Source organism: Arvicola amphibius, chromosome 12 (genome assembly GCF_903992535.2).
Source record: "Arvicola amphibius chromosome 12, mArvAmp1.2, whole genome shotgun sequence".
Classification (NCBI taxonomy): domain Eukaryota; kingdom Metazoa; phylum Chordata; class Mammalia; order Rodentia; family Cricetidae; genus Arvicola; species Arvicola amphibius.
The window spans coordinates 71,581,387-71,606,065 of NC_052058.2; the positions used below are offsets into that span (position 1 = coordinate 71,581,387).

General features: G+C 40.6%; 1 protein-coding gene across 1 annotated transcript in view; it reads left to right on the forward strand.

Annotated features, from left to right (window-relative positions):
- The window catches only part of Pla2g4a (phospholipase A2 group IVA), a 147,046-nt gene that overhangs the window by 115,478 nt on the left and 6,889 nt on the right, over positions 1 to 24,679 (forward strand). Inside the window, exons 13-17 of the mRNA XM_038349437.1 lie at positions 2,602 to 2,673; positions 5,955 to 6,197; positions 11,268 to 11,452; positions 19,783 to 19,978; positions 21,254 to 21,411. Of these exons, the coding sequence (XP_038205365.1) occupies positions 2,602 to 2,673; positions 5,955 to 6,197; positions 11,268 to 11,452; positions 19,783 to 19,978; positions 21,254 to 21,411 (854 nt within the window). The remainder of the gene's footprint in view (positions 1 to 2,601; positions 2,674 to 5,954; positions 6,198 to 11,267; positions 11,453 to 19,782; positions 19,979 to 21,253; positions 21,412 to 24,679) is intronic.

The window sequence follows — 24,679 nt, forward strand, 5'->3', positions numbered from 1 at the left end:
AATATGTGGCCTTCAGATATCATGAACAATGGCAACTGACACAATGAAGTTTTATATGCATAAGAGAATGTAACTGAACCATGATCTGCAATGCAACACATGCCATTCTGAGTACTATTTCTCCTGCTAAGGGGACTTGATTCCAGAAGTTGATGGCTCCTTCATCTTCTCTTTAGGACTGTCATTTATTCTTTTGGAACATTCTTAAGAAAGTATTGGAAAGTAATTTTATTATTTCATTAGAGCCACTTATTTCTAAATGACATTACAAACAAACTGAAAGGCCACTTGTTGCTTGTGGTACTTGCTGTCATCACTCGGGTAGGGAGCAGGTAAAGTGGGTACCATCTGGAGCCTGAGGTGGTCTTCAGTGCAAACTCACAATCTCTCCATGGTTAAACCAGAATCAAAGTGTATGAGATGAAGGGCTGGGCAGTAGCTCAGTGGTGGAATGCTTGTCTATTGTGTCCAGAGTCCTGGGTTTGATCCTCAACACTGTAACAGCAACAGCAACAAATAGAGGTTACCCAGACAGGATGGAAGGTTGTAAGATTGAACCTAATCTGGACCTCATAGAAGAATCTGAATTAGCCCTGTCAAAAGTAAAGGATGAGGTAATCCTGCTTGGTTAATGTGAATAGTAGCATCCCAGATGGATGTCCTGTTTTCAGCCGGTAGTTTTGTGGAAGTCACTCAGTCTTTTCTGAGTCACTCCGTCCTTTCTGAATTACGTGAAGAACTTTTTAAAAGAGAAAGGAAAGCAGAGAGGAAGCCTACGCTGGGTGGTCTGCTTCCTGTGTTCCTTCTCCTCTGAATAATCCTGATAACTCAAGTTAATTATTTGTTCTTCTCCTAAGGCAGGAAGAGACTAGGGTTGAATTTACACATCAGAAGGTGGGCGAGACAGTGGCTGCGGGCCAAGCCAAAGGAAGAAGCTTACAGCACACAGTGCTGAGAAGTCTCCATGGAGAAGTCCCCTTGAGGCCAGCGGTCAGCTGCTGGCTGCTCTGTGTCAGGCCCAGGGCAAAGGATAGGGTGTGTTTGGGCTCCACTGGTCAGCAGGGGGCATGCTACCTCAGATTATGTAAGAGTTTCCAAAAATGAAACCGAAGAGGTGACTGAGAGGCCTCAGGACTTTTAGGGACCTCTTCTGCCTTTGGGTATCTGAGGTCCCCCTATTAAGGTACAGCCAGAGGGTTTTTTCCCCCTCTCTTACCTTAGCAAAGACTTTAAGGTAAACTGGACCTCAGTTAAATAACTTTAAGTTAAATCATTTGCTTTCTCAAGGAGGTTTCCATGTGCGCAATTTTGCCTCTAAAAAGAGCTGTATAAAGATACAAGATAAGAGTTGAAAGTCAACCATTCATGCCCTGAAAATGTCCTCTCAAAGATTTTCTTAAATGAACATACCAAATGTAGCCAAAGTAGAGCAAAACCAAAACAACAGGGGCTGATGAAAAGGAAATGCCTAAGGAAAAGAACATACAGGCAGTAACAAAGCCACCCGAAGGACGACATCTGGAATAGATCTTGCTGTCCCCCTCTACCATGCAGTAGAATTAGTGCTGTTATGGCTATAATATGGACAGAACAATCACTTTAGCTTTTAAGTACTTTCTTTTGTTGAATTTTGTATTTATCACTATGCCAGTAAAAAGTAAGTTTAAGCTCTCAGGAATTCACTAACCTTTCTATTGTGTAGCCATCCAGGCCCCTGGGCTCTAGGGAGTGTCACAGACATAGAAAAAGAAATACAGGATGCTGCACGTCACACCTCTGCTTTTCTGAGCTCACAGCTTCCCAAACAGTTCTGCGAGTAAGATTTCTAAATGTGTAACTAGTGCCTTGAAGTTGATAAAGAAAATTCGTCTTTTCTATTTGCAACCAAAGAGGAAGGAAAAAGTCACTCTGGGGATAGTTCATATGAATCAGCAAGACATCTGATTTTTCTGTAAATGATGATCACAAAAATAATTTTCAGGGTCCACAAATTAGGCATGTTTCTCCCGGAAAAAGATGGCTAATGATGATACTAGATTTTACTGCCATCTTTTTATTAGGATGAATGGTGCCCCTTGGTTCTCACCCTGGCCTTAGTTTGCTTTGAAGGGAAACACACAGTTCTCGACATACTGAAAAATCAACAGATGTTTTTCAGTGTTGGCAAAAATCAGAGGTTAATTAAAGTGAGTGTGCTTTTTTCATATTCTGGAGACTGTATTGTATATCATTTGTAAATTTGGGTTTTTTCCTTTATTCACTTTCATAAACACTATTTCAAGACATAACCAAGCAGTTGTTATTATTAAAGTGAAGATAAAGTCATAAAAAAAACCCTTTCCTTAAAACTAGGAATGGATGAACTTACACTAACTAAATTTGTTTGCTGGGATATTTTGTTACCCAGCGGTAAGTTTTTTAAGAACAGGTGAATCTGATGAATCTCCATTTATAATATTGATGTAAAGTTCCCTGTTGCCTGCTTCTGCCTCCCGACTGCTGGAATTGAAGGCGTGTACCACCCTTCCTCATCCTCATCCTACATTCAGTTGTGAATTTTGATTCCTGAGATGCCTCAATGGTTTTGTCTCCTTCCCACAGAAAATATCACGGCAAAGCACATCGTGAGCAACGACAGCTCGGACAGTGATGATGAGGCCCAAGGCCCTAAAGGTAAGAAAGTGAGAGCTTCCCTGTGAATTGTGAGCAGAGGAGGGGAAAGGTGCGTCTAACCCCTCTATTCGTGCTGATGACACGTGATGTCCTGAAGTGTTGGGATGGAGGCGTCCAGTGAGAGACAGGACTATTGCATAGATCCCAAGAAGCAGTGGAACCGCATCTTTTCCTTTCTTTTAAAGCCTCAAATATGTTTGCAGTTCAACACCTGTCTGAGGTGGTGGCAGTAGTGAATTCTGTTCTAGCCGGATTAGCGAGATGGACCACTTAGTGTGGGAAATGGGGTTGGAGAATACTTTTAGTTAGCTTTAAAATGAATGAAAACATCGTTTAAATATTGTCATTAGGCCTTCTAAAAGGTTTGACTGTCAGCACATTCCTTAGTCTTGTGTGATTAGTAAGTCACCTCTAAGGAAGAATGAAGTGGTGGAGTGTGTTCACATTATCAAGAATGCCAACATAACAGATTCCTTTGGCAGTGGGACAGTGCAGCTAGATCTCAGTTTGGTGTGGGTCAGAGGAGTTGGTGGTGCATTTTGGATGAGGATGACGGCGAAGGTGAGGTCCAGAGATACTTGTTGCAGTGTGGGGTTTGTTAGCCTAGAAAAATGTAGAGATTGTATATGTTAGCAGCAATATTCCAAGAAAACGGTTCATAAAAATGTACAAAAAGAGTTCAAAAATAAACAAGAACAAAACAAATGGAAAAACAGCTAAGCATCTAGAACTGGAAGAGTCTTTTACCATTGGACTGTATCTGTCTAGACTTTAGAAAGCAGAAAACTGTTTTGTCCAAAGCCATCAGTGAATTCTTCCAGGTGTGGTGTGCATGTAGGGGAGGCTTGTTTTCTGCCCGTTCCAATTATCACTAAAAAGAGAGAATCTTGTTTCATTTCCGGCCTGCTGTTATTTCTTCATAGGATGAGTTTATGCAAGGCAGGGAGCAGTTGCCTCCCCACAGGATGTAGCTGCACACGGCCACGGCATGGACAGCAGTGCGCTGTGGCTTCTGAGCACTAAACAATCCCTCCATCCATGCCGCCCAAGCTTTCAGGAGAGCCAAGTCCAGCTAGGTTTCAGCCCTAGATGGCTCCTTGCCTGGCAGCCCTGGTTATCAGCTGGAGTCCTGGAAAGACCCCCCCCTGCAAGAAATGTCTTCATTTAAAAGTTCAAGTTTTTACATTTTGTTAGACGTTCAGACTTGCATTTAGAATTTCTTTTCTTGTGAAGGAAACATTGAATTGTGGTGGCCTCGCCTACAGCTTAGAGGTATAGTCCACTGGATTTGTTTTTAGTGAAGGAAACCGACAAGCACGCGGGGCACACATACCATATGCCTAGTACTTTGAGGACTGTTCAGTGAGACTATGAGGGGAACATAGCTGTGTGTTACTGATGGAGGAAATTGCTATAGGTGGCCAGAGAATTTAGTCACCGCTCAGCACTAGCTGGCTTTTGAGGCTGAGAAGCTCAGGAGCTGTTGTTGAATTTGCTGGTTTTGTTTTAACTTCGAGGTTGACATGGTGAGTATTTCTTAGTTCTCACTGTGCTTTTTAAAGAAATGCTTTGAGAGCCATTTCAGGTTCCATGAAAGTTGGAACAGAGAAGTCATTTTGGTAGAATCTCCCATCCCATTCTGTCCCCAGACAGTGTCCCCCACTATGAATCGTCCCATTTGCCTAGTGCCTCTGCTACAGCTGATGACTTTCTACTGCCATGTCGTGGTCTCTGTTTACAGGACAGTTCACTCTGGGACTGCGCTCTCTGGGGGGGCTATTGTGAGAAGAATTTAGCACTGTAGTGTCACATGGCAACATTTCACAACTGTCCAAATCTTCTCTCCTCTACCTAACCATCCTCTCATTAGAGGAAAACGACTTACTTTGCTCTCTCCGTAGTTTTGCCTTTTCTGGACTAGCGCATTGTTGGAAGCATGGTGTCTGCATCCTTTTCATAATTCTTTCCTTCTATAAAAACTACTTAAGTTACTTCTGTCTGTTCGTGGCTTTATGTTTTGCATATATTTATAAAGAAATTATAGAAACTGAATGAATGTAGATACTCATCTCTCAAAATACACACAGGGGCTAGAGAGTTGGCTCATCAGTTAAAAGCAGTGGGGCTCACCTGGCAGCTAACAGCCATGTGTAACTCCAGTTCCAAGGGATCTGACGCCCTCTTTTGGCCTTCTCAAGCAATACATTTACACTATGCATAGACATTTGTGCAGGCAAAATACCATAACAATAAAACTTTTAAGAATTAAAAACAAGCAAATAAGCCCCTCAACACACAGAGTCTTATATAACTCTGCATGTTTATTTCCAGGATTTTGGAAGTTGGAACAGAAGAGGGTTAAGCAGGGGTTCTTTCATTTTGATGTGAGTGGGTTGTGCTGCTAGGTTACACTGCAGGTGGCCCCTGTACGGGTTTCTTAAGGCTAGAATATAAGGCCAGGCACTTCTCAGAGAACATCACCTGAGATCCAAATTGCATTAATCCATGAACAGTTTTATGAGGTTTCCTAATGAAGGAATGAAGGATGGGAAGGGGCTCATAGTTAGCACAAAGTGGAGGGAGGATGGGACACAGATAATGAGCATTCCCCAGGAGTTATCATAGGCATGGGGCTCAGAGGGAAAGTCATTTGTGATTGCTTCTTTGGATCACTGTGACTTTGAAAACACTTTATATCATTTGTTTCAATTACAGGGCTTTAAATGCCCAGACTTTATAAGCGAGGATGAAATAACAGTTATGTGATCAGTGCATGAGCGTGTTTAGTTATCAGGAGTCATGTGGTGGGTCTGTCTGTGGTCCCTTCTAACTTTCTGTAATCGTGGATATTTATGAAGCAGGATATGGACACTTATGAAAAGTTAGACAACATAGACGGTAGCATTAACTAATACAGGGTGTGTGTGTGTGTGTGTGTGTGTGTGTGTGTGTGTGTGTGTGTGGTAGATGGAGGAGAGCTAGGGAGAGGGAGAGAGGAGAATATTAAGAGTGCATATGAAATATCTAAATAGACCAAGAGACATCAGTGAAGAATAGCCTGACACTGTGTGTAGGTAAAAGGTAAAGCTATGAACACTTGGATACAGAAGTAACTTGGCACTTGTTTTATGCAAATAAACATATTGAGTCAAAGCCCCAGAACTTCAGTTTTAATTTTGGTGATTAACCAATGAAGTTGACAACAACAGCAGCAACAACCAAGCAGCCTAATTTTGGCATGCGTGTGCTTCTTTGACCCGCGCTGTGTTCCTTCACCCCAGGCACCGAGAACGAAGATGCTGAAAGAGAGTACCAAAATGACAATCAAGCAAGTTGGGTGCATCGAATGCTGATGGCCTTGGTGAGTGACTCAGCTTTATTCAACACCCGAGAAGGCCGCGCAGGGAAGGTGCACAACTTCATGCTGGGTTTGAATCTCAACACGTCCTATCCCCTGTCTCCTCTGAGAGACCTCAGCCCTCAGGAGTCTTTCGATGACGATGAACTCGATGCGGCTGTAGCAGGTACGCACCAAAGCGGAAGCCTCAGGAACTAATTCAGGTCGTCTTTACTCTTTCTTAGGGAGAAGCATTTTAATTCCCATTAACATTTATTTAGACTAATTTTAAGAACCTTGACCTGTGAGGGACATTCATTCATTTTTGTTGTTGTTGTTTTATTTTTGAAGAAAAAAATGCAATGGCTAGGAAATGGCCTAGTCATGTTAGTATAGAAAATATTCTTTGAAATCCCAAAAGGCTTTCTTTTCTATTAATGGTCAGGGTTCACTTACAGACAACAGGAAACCTCTACAGTGATAATTACAATGAGTGTAAAAAGCAGGTAAGGAGGTGCTTAGAGAGCGGTCCAATGATTAGAGAAGCCAGGCCAAGGCTTCCAGGATTGACTCCAAAAACACCAGAATAATTCCCCAAACGCCTCCACAACCGTGCCTGGCTGTGGAAAGAGACAACAGCTATGTCTCATTTCCTCCTTCCTTTCCCGTGGGCGGACCTCTTTGGAATAGGCCAGGTGGAGCTTTGAGTTGAGCATGTGGTGAAAGGGCACTAGGCCTGGCGCCCTCTTGTGGTGGAGGGGAGAATGCAGCACAGGAGTTGGCGTGGACCAGTCTGCAGTGACCATCCTGACAGGGAAAGTGTCACTCCGGTTTTCAGGAATATTAGGAAACTTTGTGAAGTTGCCTGGTAAGAATCTAGTCACTTTCAGACTTGTCATTAATCAAATATTCAAAAAATAGTAACCTTTATTCATCAGATCCCAGTGACTTAGAAAGTAAGCGTTACTTTTGCTTTGGTGAGGAATAAAATGTAATATACCTTTTTTTTTTTTTTGTGGTGATCTTACATTTTTTCTAAATCACACCATCACTTTTACTTAGTTGTCCAAATATCATTTCTTAGTCATTTCTGTCTTAGGTCATTGCCAAGATGCTATTAAACTTTAAAGTAGATATTTGAAACATCACAACCTCCCAAAGCGTTCTTCCTACTGCCCTTTTGTTCCTCATACATAGCAAATGGTTTTGAAATTACGATAGACTTCAGATTTTGTTGTTGTTTTCTATTTGTTGTCTGACTTTAAGGGGAGCAAACACTGCATTTTGTATTATGTGTGTCACCTTAAACTCTAAGATATGAGTTACTTATAGTTATACATTTGTAATTCCAGTTATTGTTATTGTACATTATTATATAATTCCAATTAGTCCATTCATATTAGCTGTAATAAATTTCTGTGAGAAAGTAGTTTCCCTGGATTGAGAAGGCTAACATTAAAGCTTTCAGTTGATGACATTCTTTTTCTTGGTTTGTGGCACATAGTTGTAGTTCCTGGCCTCCCTGTGGCAGCTGGTTCTTTACAAACTTGTGCCTTATGAGGACTGCCGATTGGGCCTAAGCACATTATAGCTTTTTAGATCTATAAGGAAGCTTCAGTGACAAGGAATATCAAAGAAAATAATTGCATTATCTCTGCCCCAAACTGCTCGGCAAATCTGGGCTTGAGCCACAGGTCTCTGAGTCTGGCTTCCGAGTCTTCCCCTTTACACAGCGTCCCCCCGTGGTTCCATTAGTCATTGCTTTGCTGACGTAAGGATGGAAGTTTTCACTAAATGTCTTTGAGATTTGTTTTTAGAGATCTTAAATTTTTATTATTTCTCTATGTGTAAATATGTGTGTCTGTATATGTGCCCAAGGAGGTGAGAAAAGTATCAGCTCCCTGAAGCTGGAGATCCAGTTGTGAATTGTCTGATATGGGTGCTGGGAACAATACTTGGGTTCTTTGCAAAAACAATAAGTGCTCTTAACCACTGAGCATTTTCTCTAGCCCGCATTTTTGAGATGTTCCTGACATGTTCTAACCTAAAGTCATTTTGTATTAATGACTTTTGGAAAAATATTTATTCTTAAATCTCAGTAAACATTACACTAACATTGATTTTTATGTATTTTATGTTTATTCGATTGAAATATGTAGGGAAAATTCTAATCAGTTCAATAACAAATTCGTTCACATTTATTGTTTTGATACTACTATTGCTAAACCTTATTGCATATTAAACTGAATTAATTGAGTTTATTAGTGCTTTACCAGATGAGGGCTGGTTTATCACAAACTCTGATAATTTATTTTCCAGAGACCTAAAATTCCTATTTATGAACAAATGAGATGGCTCAGTACCTAAAGGCATTTACGGTCTTGTCTGACAACCTAAATTAAATTTCCAAGACCCACATGATAGAGAGAAGGAGCTCCCTCAATGTTGTTCTTGGCTTTCATATGTGGGCCATGGCACATGCATGACCTCCTCTCCAACACACAAAGAAGTAAATAATTGTAATAAACAGTAAAACAAAACCCCCCAAAATCTTATGTATTGTATATTTGGAATGCTACAATTAAGATAATAATTATGATTATATTGCTTCTAATTGTACATCTCCTCCATGCAAAAGAAGAAAAAGTAAAAACTTTTGTCCAGTCTAGATGTTAATGTTGGGAGAAGCTTATATTTTATTCTATGGCAATTCTGCTCATACTCATTAAAATTTGAGTGCCTTAAAATAATTTCTAAGTCAAAAATGAGAAAAGGTAAAGTATTTTGTACCTATGACTTTAGCTTTCAGATAGCTGAAGCAAGATAAATTATGAAATAATAAAACCTCCCTTAGTAGGTCACTGTAAAATGGTTACACGTCTGGCGAAACACATTCTGGATGAGCTATCCGTTGTCACATGATTTCTTTCCTGTTTACTTTGTGTTTATACTGTTTATTGTGACACGCTATCCGGAATGAGAAGTTGACATGAGTTCATTCAGGCCAGAGTTCAGGGCACAGATACCCAAATATTTGTCTGTTGTAAATTGAATCTATGTGATGGATTCATCAGATACAGCTGAACTCTTTAAGTCCATGGTTCTCAACTTGTGGGTCGCAAGCCCTTTGTGGGTCACAGGACCCTTTCACAAGGGTCGCCTATCAGATATATTTACATTATGATTTATAACAGTAGCAAAATTATGGTGATGAAGTAGCAATGAAAATAATTTTATGGCTGGGGGCCACCACAACATGAAAACTGTATGAAGGGTTGCAGCATTAGGAAGGTTGAGAACCACAGGTTTAAGGAGCCGTTGCAGGCTCACAATACCATGTTATTTGTATGCTTGCCAGAGATACAGATGAACTCACTCACAGGCTTAGACAGTTTGTGTGCTTTCAATCATGGGAGGATGTTTGCCCCGTTGTAGCCTGAGACAACGCTTCTACATGTTAGTGGTTGTCACGTGACAAATTTTTCCTAAAAGTACAGAGATGCCTTCAGAATCTGACACCTCTCCCTCATAACAGACTGGGATAGCCTATTGAGTTTGTTAGTCTGAGAGCTCAACTATGTATTTCCAAAGGAGATTGACATCTGAAATCCATCCAGGCCTTTTATTAGCTGGATATCTTGAATAATTAGTTGGCATAATCTATATTTTGCTATAAAGTAGAAATAAATGGTAGCTATTGGTAAGCCTTATTATGGGAATTAAGTGGCCTTTCCCACAAACTGCTGTTACTCCCAGGCGTGGTAAGTTGAATGGGAACATGTTGTCTACTTGGCAGTTACTGCAGATGCTGAATCCTGACTTTCTTAAGATTGCTTGATCATGGAAGTCTTAATTTGTATATAGAACAGCTATTCATATTTCACAAACTTAGACTGGTAGTAGCACAGTAAAGACTCACTTAATGTCAGTTTTTCTGGAGCCAGGACAGTGGTGTTCAGTCTTTTGCTGGTTAGGAGCTCATCCATATCTTGAGCATCTCCTTGAAGACAATTTGGGGCTTAAGAAAGAAGAGGGAAAAAATAAGTAGTTTCTTGACATGAACATCGTGGCCAAAATTAAAAGAGAAAACATTGGGTTTGCAAAACCAAAGAAAATTCTTTATGAATTCTTGTGCTTTAATTGTGTTAGAAAAAAATGATTGCATTTAAGCAAATGTTATCTTTAAAGCTTTTAATGTTATGTTTAATTATTATCAACTGATTTGGTGTGTTTTAATCGAGCTAGAAGGTATTCATGGATCATTTCTGTGCATTGTAGTAGCTGCTTTTTAAGCTATTCATTTCAAATGCTGTCAGTGCTTTTGGTTATTTACTGGGCCCTCTTTGGCCTTAGTTTTGACTTCTATATTGTCAGTTCTTCAGGATGGGTGTTCTGAAACTATTGAATAGACAATTTGAGAAATGAATGAATGGTTTACAAGTTCTAAACTACTTTGGTTAGGTGGTTCTGTGTTGTTAGTGTTGTTTCAGGTCAAGGATGTCTTCTCAGAAATGGTTCCCCTGGTCATGGCCCCCATAGATGCTCACTCCTCTCCACGCTGTCTTCTGGTACTTCTGCCATAGCGATCCTCGCTGCACTGGCTCGTCAGTGCACTTGCTTGTTTGGCAATAGACTAATAGGATCTACTGTAGTTTACTTGGCTTGTCCAGGACCCAGAATTGTGCCTGAATGGGGACAACCAACTCATGCTTATGGAGGGTGTGGTTTGGACTTTTATCTTGGACCCTCATCCCTTAGTAGAATGTGCAGTTAGCTCAGAGAGAGGCAGATGGGTCTGATCAGACTGTGCCTTTTCCTGTTTGTTTTATTTTATAGGTAACTTGTAGTTTACTTTATCTTCCATTTCTAAATGCCCTCTTCTTTGCCTCCCTGCTACAAAAATTAAACAAGGTGATGTGTGAAGAAATGTTTCCAAATCAGTAAAGACACTCTGATGGGAGAGAAGAGTATAAAAGACATCATGGCTAGTGTCAGTACTAGGGCCCGAGCTAAGTTCTTCCCTTGGCATCTTACTTGATAATTGCGTTTGTTCTGGTATCACAGATAAAGAAACTAAGACTTAAAGCTGTTAATTTACCTACACTTGCCAGAATTCTAACAAAGCTCTGGGGGGAGGGGCAGGGGAGGCTAAACATGGGGAATTCTGTCTCTCAGATTTACAGTGAAGATTTATGTTTCTTAAACTAATGTCAGATGACTATTTAATCCATTCTTGTCTTTCCTTTCCTTTTAAAAGATCCCGATGAATTTGAACGGATATATGAACCCCTGGATGTGAAGAGCAAAAAGATTCATGTTGTGGACAGTGGGCTCACCTTTAACCTGCCATATCCCTTGATCCTACGACCTCAGAGAGGTGTGGACCTCATCATCTCCTTTGACTTTTCTGCAAGACCAAGTGACACAAGCCCTCCTTTCAAGGTAAGGAGACTTCTGTAAGCAGAGTAGGAACATGTCCAAGGAAGGGTGTGTGCAGCCCACGGTGAGCTGGGTTCCCTTATGGCCATGAAGAAGCAAGACAATGCCCCTTTGCCGATCGGATCTGGACACTCACTCAATTAATAATCCTTTCTTGAGTGACTCTAGGCTGTGTCAGATGGACAGTTCCTGCTGACTGTGACAAGCACTAAGAGTTTCTAGAACAAATAGTGGCTAGAATAATAACTCTTTAGTGTCCGTAAAGCGTCACATGTTTAGAACATGTTAATGTTTTATCTCTTTTGAGGTTGTTAGTAGTATTCAGCCAAGAAAACAAGAGTTGGTGTGATAATATCAAATTATGTGCATCGCAGAAGATTAATATGCAAATGTGAGGGTGCTTTCTGGAGTCAGAGAACAGGGAAATAAGTGAATGGGCTGAAAACCGCACAGAGATGGCAGTGAGCACATTGCGAAGATGGGGCAAACAGATGTTAAGCCTGTTAAGAAGGCTCCGGGAAGAATTTTAAGATTGGAAGGTAGGAAATGGAGATTGGTGGAGGATTTCCAGCAGACAAATGAAATCATGAAATCGGAATCTTGGGATGATTAACCTGAGTTGGTGGGTGGAAGGCGAAAGATTAAAACTATGACTTACTGTAACCCCGGCGGAGGATAATAAAATCTTGCACTGTGCAAGTCATGGGTAGAACCCGGTGACCCATGAAGAGCAAGAAGGAGGTAGGTTCCAGTGATGACTCCAAGGAGGTGATACTGATGGTAGAAGATAGTGTGTTATTCATTTAACCAATGGGAGTGCAAAATGTCAAAGCCATAATTTCTTATGAGTCAGAGCTTTACTGCTGGATGAGAGGATACTAACAAGGAGTTTTAGGAGACCACTTAGTAACACAAATCAAAAGCACTGTATTTTGCAAGAGTTTTAAAATATTGCATTGTTTATTATTAAGAAGAGTATATTTTTAGATATACATGAGCAATTGGAATGTGTACCAACCACTTCTGGATAAAAGCTGCTGGTATTTTGATGGTTTTTCACCCCTCTTCTCATCTCTCTTTGAAAAAAGAGATAGAAAAGCGAGGGAGAGAGATGAGAGAGAGAGAAAGTTGTGTATATGTGTGTTGCACGTATGAATGCACAGTGCATGCACCCTTTATGTAAAGGCCAGAGCAGGATGTGAGGCATCCATCTCTACCCTGTTCCTTTGAGACAGAGCCTCCACAGAATCTCACTGTTTTGCTAGGCTGGATGGTCAGCGAGCTCTCAGGTCCTGCCTTCCTCCATTACCCAATGCTGGGGTCACATCATTTTCAGTAATGTCCGGATTTTTACATCGGTGCTGGAGAATAAAACCAGATCCTCATGATTGTAAACCAAGTGCTTTTAATCAGGGGGCCATTTCCTCAGATCCAAATTTCTATTTTTAAAAATGTGTGTGTGTGTGTGGGTTTATATGTGGAAGTCAGAGGAGAACTTGTGGGAATTGGTTTTCTCCTTCTTTGATGTGGGTCTCTGGATCTAACTCATTTGACCTTTATCCACTGTATCCACTGTGCCATCTCATGAGTCCCCTTTTCTGTTTTTGTTTTTTTTTTTTTTTTTTTTTGGTTTTTCGAGACAGGGTTTCTCTGCGGCTTTGGAGCCTGTCCTGGAACTAGCTCTTGTAGACCAGGCTGGTCTCGAACTCACAGAGATCCGCCTGCCTCTGCCTCCCGAGTGCTGGGATTAAAGGCGTGCGCCACCACCGCCCGGCTCCCTTTTCTGTTTTTGATGTTAAAATATTGACTCCATTTTTCATTAAAGAGTAGAGCATAAATGTGGGTAAGAAATCATAACAGTGGCTGGCCATGTGCCCTAGTTGGTAGAATACTTGCTCGTCTATCATACATAAAGCTCTTAAATTTAATCCCTAGTTCCTCATGAAATTCAGGGTGGTGGTACCCATGCAATCGCAGCATTTGAGAAGTGGAGTCAAGGGAAAAGAAGTTTAGATCATGCTCAGTTACCTTGAGTTCTAAGCTAGCATGGGTTATGTGAAAGCTATTTCATACAGAAAATGCAAGAGAGGAAAACAAGCAGCCATTCACTTCATTTATTGTTTATGAATACACACAGCATTTCCTAAGTAGAGTTAAATCTCAGATTACATTAGGAAGTTCTACAGTGGTGCATATCCTGGCTTCTGATAACAGTTGTGTTATCAATGTTGTAATTGGGCTTCTAAGTTAACAATATTTATGTAAGGGATACTGTTTTCTATAGAACAGATAGTTCACACTGTAAAAACAAAACAAAACAAACAAAACAAACAAAATAAAACAATAATTCCCCCAAACTGGTATAAAGAGTTTCATGATTCCAAACATTATTCCTATTAATTTCTCTAAGAAAAACAGCCCCATGTTTCATTTGATCAAGTGTTACTTTTATTACTCATTTAATGATATAGGTACAGAGAATATCTGTTTGATTTACCATGGAGGCTTGCGTGCCAGTAATCCTTGTGGTGCCTCTATCAATGGGCAGACTATTCATAAATAAGCAGACTCAGAGTTTAGGGGAAGGGTGCTTTGGGTTTGATTGAGGGGTCAGAAAGCTGGGACAGCAGAACCTAGGGTTCACTACTGGTATATTTCCATACATTTTATTAAAAGAATATTTTAAATCATTTTGTCATGACTTGTATTATGTTATATCACAATTCATATATTGCACATGGGTCTGGATAACTCTTTTAGTGCTCTTTGAATACTTCCTGATAGAGGCCAGCCAGAGCAATGGGTCTGCTCCGTAGAACAGAATGAAAAGAAAGAAGACAGCGAAGGTGGGTGTGGGGGCGAAGTAGACATAAGAAAGGTTGACATGAGCATCACGAGGGTTAAGAATAATGTTTTCCATACATTTCTCTCGCTGTAGGTCGTTCTGGGTGGAAACAAGCAAACATCTGTGGTTTTCCACATTGGCTTGATCCATTTGTTGGTGTTTGGTGCTGCACTTGGTTTAGAACTCTGAGGCACACGTGATCCACTTCTTAAGTTGGGTCACATCATGGCCAAGCCGGTTGAAGTGCTGTCTCTCTGGACACTATTCTACCATGCCTAGTGAGGGAGCTACTCACCCAAGCCAGTACAAGTGACAGATCTGTAGACAGCAATGCACCATGGCTAATGAGGTGACCTGCAGAGACACATTAGCCTGGGTGGGCTTTGTGAATGCCAGTCCACCATGCCCGAGGAAGACTGCACAGCATAGACTGTAGTACCTGTAACTTTATTTCTCATGCTGCGTTCTCAGAGTTGCTTTTAAAAATGACATCATATATATATGTATATATATAGCTTACAATGACAGAAAAAGTGTTTTGTCTCCATTCTGGGGCCAACAGTTAAGCAGGCTATGAGCAGGGTATGAGCGGCGCTGTGTTTATTATCAGGATTTGTGATAGAATTCTATTCCCTTTTGTGGATTCTAGAGCATTTCTTAACCAGTGGGTTGGTCACCTTGGTCTCTACCTCAGTGTTTTTTTTTTTTTTTTTTTTTTTTGTTGTTGTTTGTTTTGTTTTTTGGGGGGGCGGGGCATATGTCTCTGTGTTGTCCTGGCTGTCTTGGAACTCACTCTGAAGACAAAGCTAGCCTTGAACTTAGAGATCTGCCTGTCTCTGCCTTCTGAGTGCTAGAACAAAAGGCATGTGTCACCACTGCCAGGCAGCCTACCTCAGTTTTTCCTTGGTCTCTCTTTGTCTCTGATTAGCAAAACTGCCATAGTACTTACCCCCTGCCCCATTATAGACGCTGATCACAGCCCAAGCCCCTTAATTACATTGTAAAGAGCCCTCTTCTGAGGCAGTGGGATGATTCAGCGGTAAAAGCTCTTGCTGCACAGCCTAGATTCTAGCCATAGATCCCAGAGGGGAAGGAGGAAAGTGACCTCAGAAAGTTGTCCTCTGACCTACACTCCCATACCCCCAACCCCCCACCCCCATACCAAACAAAACAAAACAACAAACAAGCCATTAACAATAACAATAGTGATAATTTTTAAAAGAACTCCTTCCTTTAATAAGGTCATATTCATAATAGGTGGATTTATCCTGTCGGGGAAACCATTCAACCTACCATACACATTTTAGATCAGATGTCTTGTGATGAACACCTATATCTCATATTGGCCTCTTCAGGGATATTTTGCAAGTGTATACCAAGCTTGCAAGTGGAGTGCTAACTGCTCCAAGTGTTATGCAGACTCTATGTCCCTACTCATGTTCCAGCAGGCATAGAGAGACAATAACCATAACCACAAATAGTGAATTCTGAGTGATAGCTCTGTGGGTCCCATCTTATATTAATTGCTTTGATAATTTTAATCATTATTTTGTTTTAAATATTATATTATTTACGTACTATTAGGCCATCTATCTCCCCAATCTGAAAAATAACCTTTAAATGATAAGAAAATTTTAGGGTAGTGAGAATATATGCTATATTTGTATTGAGACAAAAATCTTATTTTCTATAGTGAAAAATCAACTTATTATTTATGTATATGTATTTATAGAGAGAAATATATTGTGTGCCTAAATAATTAATTGGCATGCATGTGCCCTTTCTCACTGTGATCTGAGTATTTTTCTGTTAAATTGTTTTGTTTGTGTTTTTGTGGTTTTTGTTATGGCTTAGTACTTAAAAAAGGAGCGTAGGCATTTTTGAAAGTATCCCTTTGAACGAGGGTCTCTCATTCTTTACTCTATAGAAAGCTGTGTTTGTAGTTGGCACTTAGGTAAACTTACAGTCCATCAGTACCTGCCACAGTGAAGCCTCTTGGGGCATCAAGCAGCAGCCGATAGATGTTACAGCATGGCACACTGTTGGGCGTTGCTGTCGTTTCAGAATCAGGTCTTTTGGCTCACTAAAACATTGTCTTTATTTTAATTCTTTAACTGTGGGGCTCTGCGCACAGTCCGTGTCATTGTTTCTCGGTCTTTCTGGAGAGAGAGGAGACAGCAGGAAGGAGATGTTTTTCCATCCTGTAATCATGGCCTTTGCAGTCACCACTGTCTAATCTTTTCCACGTCAGGAGCGGAGCAGAAAAGGGAAAGTTCCCATCACTTCCTGATTCCAATATAACTCCGTCTCGCTAAAAATAGCCAGACCTCCCTCTACCTCAGTGAGTTCCCTTTCCCTCTTTCTCCACACAGCCACACACGGTTTGGTCATCCCTGACTCATGTTTGTAAACATTAGAGAGCTTCTGGTCTTTGCCCTCACGCAACTGCCTTACTGTATAAGCTTGGGTCTGGCTGTGATGTGGACTAATCGTGAGTGAATAATCGTGGATAGTGCTAGACATGAACTAGCAGGAGTTCAGCTGAACGGGGTGGGTGAGGGGAAAGGAAGAACGAGAGACGTGTCCTCAGAGTTCAGATGAGAAGTTTTACATCTGTTAATGTGTTAGCAAAGCATAACTGTATTCAACAGAGTGTATTATGAAACAGCGGCTTTCATATCCATTAAATCCCCTTTCTCTCAGATTTTATTCCTTTGTAAATCTTGGGAGAATTGCTCAACTTAAAGTTCACGACTTTTTATTTAGTTTGCTAGAATATTTAGGGTCTCTATTGCCTTTTAGGGAGATTACAATATAATTAGATCATCTCCACTTCCTTTCTTCCCTCCAAACCCTCCCCTCTGCCCCTCCTTGCTCTCTTCTGAGGCTGAGGGGAAAGACCACAAAGCCTCAACACTACACGAAGAACTCCAGACAACTAAGGACTGTTGAGAGTGGGAGAAATGGTCTTCCCCAGGAAAGAGCACACCCATTGGTTACCCAATACCAAATGGTCATTCATGAGAACATGCATACAAGTAGCTTGATGCACACTGAGCAGGTTGTATTCAAACAACATGCAGGCATATAGAGTTCATCACTTTCCTGAAACATCGAGAGCAGCAAAATCTGAATGTTCTCTCAACTTAGGGTCCTAGGTTAAAGTACTTGCTTGCTGTTGACCTAAGATTTTTATTCTTCATCTCTCATCTTCAGAGCTATCACGTGAAGAGAGTGGTATTTTGCAGAGGTAGAAATTATATTACTGACTAAATCAGCATGACAGGAGTACTTCAGAAAAGACTAATTTTAGTGGTTTTCCCCAGACTTTATCCCTTAAGGAGTCTCTCTAATACGGTTCCTGCTTTTCTTCCTTTCTCTTCTTTTTTCTTCATTTCTCTCTTCTCTCTGTCCTTATTTAGTGATTGGATATTTGTATAGCTCTCACTGTGATAGGTGCTGTCTAAGTACTGTAAAGTGTGAGTTCTTTCCATTCAGATTGCTCTCTGTGTCTTATGGTTAAGAATATTAAGCTGAGAAAGATCCTCGAGTCTACAGAATGGACATTAGGGTTCAGGCATTGGGCCCAATTTGTAGTTTTACACCATGGTGCTCTATAACCACTTATTTATTCTGGCCCTCAAGGCTGCAGAGAAAAAGAAATGAGACTTATCTTTTCCTGACAACCTTCCACGGTGATTCTACTAGGTTAGATTTAGTGTGTGTGTGTGTGTGTGTGTGTGTGTGTGTGTGTGTGTATGTGTGTGTGTGTGTGTGTGTGTGTGTGTGTGTATAAATGCAGTATGTATGTATATGTTCATGTTGGGTATACTCATGTGAAAATGTGATGTACACGTATATATCTGTACTTGTGTGTGGAGGCCAGAAGTGGATATTGGATGCATTCCCCAGTCATTCTCCACCTTATTCTTTGAGATGGGGTTTCTCATTCTTTTCAGAACTCATTGATTTGATGCATTGAGGCTAAAGTTCTATTTCTTTTTCATAAGTAGAAGCCAAACAAAGTCAATTTGTATACGTAAATTTAGTTTTAAAATGTGCATAATATTATTATAGAAAACAAAATGAAACATCCTTAAAAATCAATTTCTTAATAATACAAAATACTATGAAGTATGCTGTGCTGTCATACATAGAAGAAATGAAGAGACCATTACTTACCTCGGACCATTCCACAATAAAAGCTGGAGAAACTCATTGCATGTTGTAGCTCCTCTAAAACCCTCAGCTTGCGTTGTTTTTAAAAGCACTTTGTCTACAAAGAGAACCCTACCAGTTCTGCAAGAACCTGTACCATGTTGATACTGAAGTTAATGGGGAGCTGCTCTTAAACTGCACATTCTTAGCAAAACAATTTAATACATGTGTTTTTGGCACCTTGATGGTATAAAATCCAGTAATAGGGTGTCTTGGTTAGGGTTTTCATTGCTTTGATGAAACTCAATGACCATGGAGGTGATGGGGCATGTCTTTAATCCTAGAACTTGGGAGGCAGAGGCAAGCGGATCTCAGTGAATCTGAGGCCGTCCTGGTCTACAAAGTGAGTTCCTGGACAATCAGGACTGTTACACAGAGAGACCCTGTCTCAAAAACAACAACATCAATAACAAAAACCCAGAAAAACAAAACAAACACACAAATATATAAAGAAACCCCATCACCAAAAGCAACTTGGGGAGGAAAGGATTTATTTCATTTTACAGCTTGTGATCCAGGGAAGTGGGAACAGTGGAGGCAGAAACTGATGCTGAGGCAATGGAGGAGTGCTGCTCTCTGGCTTACGCAGTTTGCTTTCTCATGTACATCGGAACCACCTGCCTAAGGATTGGCATCACGTACAGTATGCTAGAATCTCCCCCATCAATTACTATTTAAGAAAATTCCCTCGCTTTGCAAAAAAAACCTTGTCTTGAAACATAAAAAAAAATAAAATGAGAAAAGAAATGCCCCCTAGGCTTCCCTGCAAACCAGTCTTAGTGGAAGCATTTTCTCATTTGTGGTTCCAGCTTCTTAAATAGCTCTAACTTGTGTCAAGTTGACAGAAACAGCAACAACAGAAACCAACCAAGGCAGAGTGGTTCCTGTTCTTCGGTGTGAGAGTCTTTAACTTCCCAAGCCTTAAAACCCATTCATATAGTTGTAAATATTTTGGAACCACTTGTTTTTCCTCTAGCAAATTTATACTCAGTTCCGCTCATTGTTAAATTTGTCAAATGCCTGCTATTTAGCCAGGCTGTGCTGAGAATTGATAGAACGGTATTGGGTTTGGTTAGGGAGAATTTTTTTTATATAGATATTGGCGATTTGCACATCCCTTTTAGACAGTGTTGGTTTTGTTTGTTTGTTTTTGTTTTGTCTTAGCAACTGCTGGCAGATAATAATACCTTATGGATGTAGAATGACGGACAGACCAGCTGAATTCAGGAAGACTGAACATTTCTAAATGTGTCTTTCTCTTCCCCCGCAGGAACTTCTACTTGCAGAGAAGTGGGCTAGAATGAACAAGCTCCCATTTCCGAAGATTGACCCTTATGTGTTTGATAGGGAAGGGCTGAAGGAGTGCTATGTCTTTAAACCCAAGAATCCTGAGGTGGAGAATGATTGCCCTACCATTATCCACTTTGTTCTGGCCAACATCAACTTCAGAAAGTACAAGGCCCCAGGTATGTTTCCATGAGGTTGAAGTCTGACTGACAACGTGACTGTACCGACACACTGTCCCATGCACTGTGATGGCAGGGATTGCTTTTCTTACCGTGGCGAATAGCCGTGACCCGAGAGCCCAAGTGCTTCCTTCTCCTTTACCCCCAAATTTCAAGTTCCTCATGATAGAGAAACTGAAAGATGAATGACAGGCTCAGCAAAAATTGCTAGAGCATTGAACCAGAGGCTTGGGTTTGATAGATATCCTATTCATAAAGGATGTTAAAGAGTTTGACTTTCGCCATGGTAAAGCAGTTCTTGTCTTTAAAATAAAATCATTCAAAAGCCTCTGGGAATATGAATTGACCACAAAACTCAATGTAATCTAACAGTGTGGCGTGACTGTCCATTTTGAGCTTCCACATTGTATTTTACAGCAAAGGAGAATCTAGTTCAAGAAATGGTTATTCTGTTTTTCCATATCTGGAGGATTAGGTGGACTTTTATGCATCCTAAGAGATACCCATTAACCAAAGAAGGATGCATGGGGGCATTAAATGCTAAACACTTTTCAGACCAGAAGATGCAGTTTTTCATTTTGTGGATGGAAATAAACAAAAGAGATGGGTGTGGGGATACAGCAAAGAAGGTTTTTTCCTATGTTCCTCAGAATGATAAGAAGTTAGTAAGGGTAGAGCTATGAGACATGCCTCATCAAAGGGAGAAGAAATGGTGGCTGGCATTTTTTTTTTTTTTAAAAAACGGAAACCCTAGTTTCAAAGTGAAACCCGGCAGCAAACTGAAAGCAACTTAGTCAATATTCTGTTGCTGTTAGTTCTCAGGGAGAAACCAAGAGGTTGGTAAGTCCAGGGATTTCTGGGGCTTGAAGAGGATTCAGTGTTTTGGTTTGGATTTCCCCAGAGGAAGAGTCTCAGGACAAAATTCAAGTGCAAATGGTTTCTTTGTAAGGGAGTGAGGAAGTGATACTGAGCAAGGAGACAGACAGCCACGCACATCCTAGTAATCCAGTTACCCCAAGAGGAACATGACCCATCTGGGAAAGTGCAAGGCAGAACACCCAGCCTATAGATTCATACTTTCCACCCATATACCAACAGGCAAGGGAGCTGGGTACCATTACAACTTGAGTGTGGCTTGTTGGGGCAAATAGTTGCTTCTGGGAATCATAGCTTTTCTGATGACTCTCAGTGCTGTCTTCATTGTTGCGTGTATGTTTTGGAGATTTTGTTGATTTGTTTCTGAAGCAAGATTCATACTCTTTTTTTGGCCTATAGGTGTCCCAAGGGAAACAAAAGAGGAGAAAGAAATAGCTGACTTCGACATTTTTGATGACCCTGAGTCGCCATTTTCAACCTTCAACTTTCAGTACCCAAATCAAGCATTCAAAAGGCTACATGATCTGATGTACTTCAATACGCTGAACAACATTGATGTGAGTATCTCTCCAACCATTAGCATGTGAAGTCACTGGCAAGCACGTGAATTCAATAAGAAGATGAACCAGGCTTGGGGATGGCCCAGTCCACAATGCAGTGCCTTGTTCCTTAGGAATCATTTTACTAACCTATAAAAGAACACGCAGAGTTCACTGATAACGACATCACTGTATGCTGCTCATCAGAATGTACACTTTATAGGATTGTTTGGTGGCATGAGGACTCATTCCCAGGTGTCCTCATCTATTTTCATGATAAGATAATTTATGAAAAGAAGGAAGTGGCGGAGGGCAGTGTATAGGCAGGGGAGTGAACGTGAGTGCTGTGACCTCGCTGATGAATTTGTGCTCTCAAATGCTTGGCTTCTGTAGCTCTTGACAGTATTGCCAAATCCTAGAGCTTCCTGCGGTTTTAACCTTTCACGTGTGCTTTGTGAGAGAGACGTTAGAAGCAAGTCTTTCCCTCACTGGCAGACGTTCTTATCCATCACTAGCACACCTGCTGCTAAAGGTCTTTGTCTCTGAGATTGGTTAGGGCTAACTGCTTCATGTCAGAATACTGTTGTGTGATTGAAATCATATACTGGTGGGCCCAAATCACAGCCCTTAGCCAGTTATCATCAGTTGTGAAAGCTGAGCTCCTTGGCCTGCTTGGATTGTATATAGTAAGGGAAAAACAGCAAATTAGAGCCATGCGTCATCTCTGATTTGCTGGTCCTCTTGGAGGTGATGAATGGCTGCAAAGAACGCCTTGGTGTGCTGCTTCTGCAGAACTTAACTAGATTTTGTGCTAAGGGACAACTGACATATCAGAGTGCTTGCTTCTTTTGTTTTCCAAGAGACAGTTAAATAGAGGTCAAATGCTGTTATGACCTAATGACCATAATACTTTTAAATCAATACATTTTTATGAGCATATGAAAAATCTCCTAAGATACTTCAGTTCCTGTTAATTCTAAAATTCCTTCTTTTTTTGCCTTTCCAGTATGTGATGCCCAATATGTAGCATACTTACTAAAAGTTGCAACACATTATTTCCTTCACATATGCTGACTAAATCTTACACAGGGATAAATATTTAAAAATCTCTTGCTGCATTATGTCTGTCATGATGGTTAAATTCGAAGAGAATGAGTGTTGTGACAAAAGGAACGCATAGAAATGGTCAGAATAGAGCTGCGTTTTATTTTATTTGAGATTTCATTTTATGTGTGCTTGTGGGAGGTGGGGCTGTGAGTGCAGGTGCCCCCAGAAGCTAGAGGTGTCAGAGTTCCATGCGGCCACAGCCACAGCCACAGCCACAGGCAATTGCGAGGTGCCTTTCATGGCTGATAGGAGCTAAACTCAGGCCTTTAGGAAAAGCAGCCTGTGTTGTTAATCTCTCAGCCCTTTCTCCAACCCCCCCCCCCCGAAAGAGTTGTATTTTATAAAGTTTAATCACACTAAAGGAGAAGAGAGATAAGGAGATTCCAATTTTCTGTTTTGAAACTAATAGACATCCATTCCTTGGGGATAAGAATCTACTGAATTTGATAAATCATCCCCTAATAAAAAGGACCAGTATTGTAAGGGTTATAAATATCCTCTATCCGATTTAGGAATGAACACACTCACATATGTATTTTAAGCAGCTGCATTTCTCTTGCTATTTTTAGTCCCTGTTTATATTAGACCTGCTAAAAACATCTTCTGAAGTAATTGTATAGTTCTGTTTACATTTTTTACAAGTTTTCCTCAAGGTAGTTTATTTGACACAGACATGACAAAGTAAAAGCCTGAACAAAAATAGGCCGAATTCCAAAGCAACCATCCTCAGTATAGCCCAATAAACATTGGTTCTTCATAAACTACTAAGTATTATTTATAATAATGCATATAATATGTATGAAATTTGGGGATCTCATACACTGTATTTTTATCATATATTGTACCCCAGTCTTCTCTCAGATCCACCCCAATTTCACACACACACTCAACTTTGTGTCTCATTTGTTCTTTAGGCCAATAAGTCTATTTGGTGCTACCTATATTGTCTTGGGTGTGTGACCATCCATTAGAGAGTGTTCAACCTACCAGGGCCCAAATTCTTAAAGAAAAATGACTCTTCCATCAGTTACCAATAACTCCTGAGCTGAAGTTGGAGGTTTGTGGCCACCTCTACCCTTCTATGATGGGATTTTTGTCTGTCTTGAGCTTGTATAGATTTTGAGTTTGGTGTCATAACCACTGTGAATTTCTATGTGCAAGTACCCTGTTTATGTGAACAAACCATTTTTTATAGCTTTTGCTAACATATGTGGCATGACATTTCGAGGTAAAGATGCAGGTTTTATAGTATCTTAAATACAATATAGGCCATGTCTTAGTTACATCGTTATTGCTATGATAAGATACAATGACCAAGGCAATTTATCAGATAGAGTTTATTGAGGCTTGCAGTTTTAGAGCATGTCTCCATGACCATTGTGGCTGAGAAGCATGGCTGCAGGCAAAACTCATAATATTGGAGGAGTGCCTGAGCGATACATCTTTAGACATAACCACAAGGCAGAAAGAAATCTAACTGAGGATGGCATGGGCTTTTGAAACATCAAAGCCCACTCCCAGGGACACCTACTCCAACAAGGCCACACAATCTTATCCTTCCCAAATAGTTCCATTAATCGAGGAACAAGCATTCAAATATATGAGCTGATAGGAGTCATTCTCATTTGAACCACTATGGGCCATTTGTCACTGAATGTACTATTCAAATTTCAGGAGGATTGGATTCTTCATCCTGAAATCAGGGACAATAGTAGAGGCGCAGTGTGACAATGAATGTGTAACCAGTTGGGGCCTATTTGTACCCTGCAAGCAGAAGCCGCTTCTCTGTGAAGACCTTAGCTGTGCCTGACAGGGTCCCGGAAGCCTGTAGTGCATGGGGAATATACAGGAGAAACTGTGAAAGCGTTAGGATTCACCTTTTAGACAGATTGTAAGGACAAGGACAGTTGTAGGTGTTAAGTAAATGTTTTGAACAAATGAATGTAGACTTTTACCTAAATTAGGTGGTCATTTTGATTCATATTCAAGTGGAATATGCGCATGTGCACACGTGTGCACACGTGTGTGTGTTATTCAACTTTTATTGGTATTTTATCTCCTGGTGATCTCTTGCATATCATTTATCCATGAAAAAACTCCATATTTTATTACAAAAGTTCCTGGTAATTGGTGATGTGTAAAAAGTACTAAGCTGTGCTGAGCACGTGGTGCTGGGAAA